We start from the raw sequence: 4,322 nt of genomic DNA, 5'->3' as shown, positions 1-4,322 counted from the left end.
TAAAAATGGCTTTAGTTCCTCACATTTTTATGCAATCTTTTTGTTCAACCCACTGAATTGAAAATGAATGAAAGTCTGCAGTTCAACTGCATCTGAGTTGTTTCATTTAATATTAACTGTGGTAATGAACAGAACCAAAATTAGAAAAAAAAATCTCTGTCTAAATATTTATGGATCTAACTGTATAGTGCTGTATAATGTCCATAGTCATGTCACGAGCTGTCCCACAAAGGGGCTTCCACCATAGTCATATATCATTAACACAGTCTAATACCATAACTGCATGTTTTGGGGATGTAGGAGGAAACCCACACAAACACAGGGAGAACCTGCAAACTCCATGCAGATAGTGTCCTGGCTAAGATTTGAACCTGGGTCCTAGTGCTGCAACGGCCAGAGTGCTAACCTCTGAGCCCCCCGCTAAGGTTTAAATTAGCCAGGGGCATGTCACACCTCAACATAGAAACTACTGTTTTCAATGGTCCTGTTTTGTAGTCTGCTGAAAGAGGACAAGCTTTTATACACAAGGGGTGGCTTCTTTAAAAAAAAAAAAATTATTTTGATGCACTTGAAATGTATATTGCTGATATATATTGAAAGTTTAATCAGGCTTTATATCTTTCTTTTAACTGCCAAACCTCCCATATACGATATGAGTGATAACATTTACTGTTTGAAGTAGTGGCGTAAACATAGTGTTTTTGTCTTAGCCCTGTAGGATGTTTTGTACAGCCATCTGATCTTAAACCAAAGAAACAATAAGCCAATGCTGTCCTTTTTTTCACAGGTGACGTAATTGAATTTCACGGTGCCGAAGGCACAGGAAAAACAGAAATGATATGTCATCTAATTGCACGGTGCATCTTGCCTAAATCCGAAGGTGGCTTACAAGTGGAAGTGATCTACATAGACACTGATTATCACTTTGATATGCTTCGGCTGGTGACTATCCTCGAACACAGACTGGCAGAGAGCAATGAGGAGACGGTGAAAGAGTGTTTGAGTAGATTCTTCCTAGTCTGTTGCAGCAGTAGTGTTCAGCTTCTTCTTACTCTTTATTCTCTAGAAAACATGTTTTGCAGTCATCCCACACTGTGCCTTTTAATCATAGATAGCTTGTCTTCCTTCTACTGGATAGACCGGAATAATGGAGGAGATAGCATTGCCAAACAAGAGTCCAACATAAGAAAATGCATAGAGCTTCTCGATAAACTGCTCAAGGAATACAAGTTGGTTCTTTTTGCTTCCACACAAACACTCATGCAGAAATTCTCTAATGATGTCAGCAAAGGATCCTCTCATTCCACTGAAGCCTCCGCTTCCATCTTGGACTATAAACCTTACCTTTGTAAGTTGTGGCAGCATATTACTACTCATAGGCTCCTCTTTTCAAAAGACGCAATGCTACCAGACAATGTGCAGACTTTTTCTTTACTTTCACGTCATTTGAAGAACAATAATGTCACTAGACGCACGTTTGTGATAGCTGATTCTGGAGTAAAATTTATTTCTTGAATTGTATTTATTGTAATGCTTCAGTTTTGTAATGTTTTATTGATTTGGCAATAATATTCACAGTATCTGTGAGCTTGTTGTTTTTAAATTGTAATGTCCTTAAAGGAATTTGTAATAAAAAGGAATAAAAATGTGAGCTAATTAGACCACACCGGTGTGAAGAAACGCTTATAGGTTCCCCACCTTGTCCAGCTGCACTCTGGTCTATGGTTTTCCTTACTTTGGAATATCATAATGTGACCAGTGAAATACACTTCTCCCTATGTTTTATAGTCATGCTGTATAGTCTCGGTATGTATAGTCATGCTGTAATAACTGATTTCATCAGTAGATGGCTATAAGTGAAATCTTCAGTTGCAGATCTTTGCCCAAGAAAACCTAGGAACTCCTAAATGGAAGAACCCTACATGTTTGGTGGAAGTCTAACATCCACTTGGATCTGCTTCAGTTCCAGATAACATCTTTAAATATAAACCAGTGATTTGTTTTATATATAGTTTGCCTCTCTAAAATTCTTTTACATTTTTTTTTTAGAATTTTGTTTGTGTGCCATTTTCTTACATGGTTATGGGTTTTCTCTACAGTTAAATTCTCCCTCAAAGCTGAACTATATAGTCAGAACCTTAAAGTAGCCTTAAGTCTTTCCCTTTTTCCCCTGTGTAATGTCCTCTGCACTTATTTTAATTTCTTTGACCTTGTAATGTGTAATGAGTAAGTGACCTTGTAATGTTTTTAAGTCCTCAACATCTGAAAAAGATCCATCCTTAGGTGCGGGGAGGAGGAATCCAAAGTCTCTGTAACCAAACGGAAGTAGAGGATGTGTTCGTGCATGGAATACAGGAAACATCTTTGTATTGTTTCTACATTTCAGGGTCCTTCAGCTGTCAGTTTCAGAGATAACGAATCAGCACAATTCTCCCTCATGTAAAACTGAACAAACTTAAGACCATCTTCTATACCTCTTTTCCCCTATACTGAGCTTGTTTTCCTAACAGTTTTTCACTAACCCTTCTTATCAGATTTAAAATTCCTCTGCCACCATCAGGCAGCATTATCACAAACTTTGACTCTTTTGTACTTTGGTCTATCCTGGTACATTGAACTACCATCTCTGTCAACATTGTCACAACCATATTTTTTCATGATTCATTGAGCTGCTTTGTGAGAAGTAGATGTTTAACCAAGGGGGATTTCTCCCAGCACTGACTCTCACACACTGTATCAGCACATAGGCATTACTGGATGCATGTTATTTAATGCTGACACATGAAGCTGAGACTAAATCACTGACAGGACAGAAAGCAATCAACTGAAAAGAGGAGGACCATGACAACACTGATGGGTAGGGGAGAGCTGGATGATCTTGTTAAGTCCATCAGACAGGAAATGAGGTGGACTCAAGATAATACTGTAGCTTCTCATCCTTTTGTGGAAATCAAGAGGGATGGGACTAATCGCTTTTAGCAGAATAAGATGGTTGCGCCCGGGGTCCTGCCTGCATTGGGTTGAAGAAGGAAGACGGAACCAACTCGATTAGGATTGCAGAGGTATCGACAGCTTTATACAAGTAAAGGTAAGTAGTAGTTTGGGGCTTTTACCTGCATGAAAAAAGAGGACCTCTTAATCCTTAGATACTAACGGCTATAGCAGCACATCTCCTAAATTACCAAAATAATTACCTTGGTCCAGGGAGTTCAGCTGCTACACCTAGGTGAGCATGAAGTCACAAAAAGGAACGCTGAAGATCCAAAATATCACATAATTCACTCCTCTACAATAAAGAACAATGTGATTGACAAATGGTCCCCAGGCACTAGGTGGAGGTGGTGCATGTTACCACAGATTATTTTATTGCTCTGTTTCCTGGTTTACATGTATTTACATTTCAAATAGCTATTCATTGTGAGATGATTTATGCTTAGTATACATCTAACTTATGCTACTGCAGAATCAACCTGTTTGCTGTTTTATTTCCTCCAGGACTGTATGATATAAGTGCGCATTTATAATTATTCTTCATCTTTTGTGTAAACAAATTATGTTGTCATCATCATTCAAACTCTACATCAAAGAGGAGCAGAATAAAGACTTTCCTTCTAAACAACTCATCAGTTTGTGGAACATGCATTCATTTCTGTAAATTCTTTAGCATATTGCACAGAAACAGCATTCTAATATTTCTTTCCAGGCATTGTGTGTAGTCGGTATACGTGGTCTTCCTTATACCTGCCTGGCTTCCAACCAAAAAACAAGGCTTTGTTCTCTCCAAAACAAATATGGCAACAACCATTGTAGTATTACCTTGTATTCGCAATGTGCCATATTTTTGAGGGATCTAATATTAATTACCAGTATTCATAAAGTGCCAACATATTACGCAGTGTCCCAGTTTCCTTTCCCTTCACACATTTGGCCTGATTTATTAAAGCTCTTCACGGCTGGAGAGAATACAATTTCATCAGTGAAGCTGGGTGACCCAGCTAACCTGGAATGGATCTGGTGCAGCAAACCCGAAATGGATTTCTTCAAAGTCATTTGCTAGTAAATGTTTGGACCCTGGACCAGATCCATTCCAGATGTGCTGGATCACTCGTCATACTTGTACATTATGTAGACTCACCTCTGCTTTTGTCCTACTCAGCATCATTTCTTCTGGATAATTTCTTCTTTTTATCTATTTGGTATCCACTGATGATGTGTTTTCTGTAAATGAACAAGCAAAGTCTCTTTTACCAAAATATTCACGCTCCTGGCATTTTTATTAAATATTTAGTTCCGTTTTATTTGAAAAAAATGCATTTATCATA

The 4,322-nt window shown here is 38.2% G+C and overlaps 1 protein-coding gene across 1 annotated transcript in view; it reads left to right on the top strand.

Annotated features, from left to right (window-relative positions):
* Window positions 1–1,662, top strand: part of XRCC2 (X-ray repair cross complementing 2) — a gene marked incomplete in the record, with an annotated part of 6,941 nt that extends 5,279 nt beyond the window's left edge. The window contains 1 exon segment of the mRNA XM_072412584.1: window positions 788–1,662. Within this exon segment, the coding sequence (XP_072268685.1) occupies window positions 788–1,515 (728 nt within the window).
* Between the last annotated feature and the right edge of the window lie 2,660 nt (window positions 1,663–4,322).

This window comes from Pyxicephalus adspersus, chromosome 5, assembly GCF_032062135.1.
Source record: "Pyxicephalus adspersus chromosome 5, UCB_Pads_2.0, whole genome shotgun sequence".
Taxonomy (NCBI): Eukaryota; Metazoa; Chordata; class Amphibia; order Anura; family Pyxicephalidae; genus Pyxicephalus; species Pyxicephalus adspersus.
This window is presented reverse-complemented; position numbering and strand designations above follow the sequence as displayed.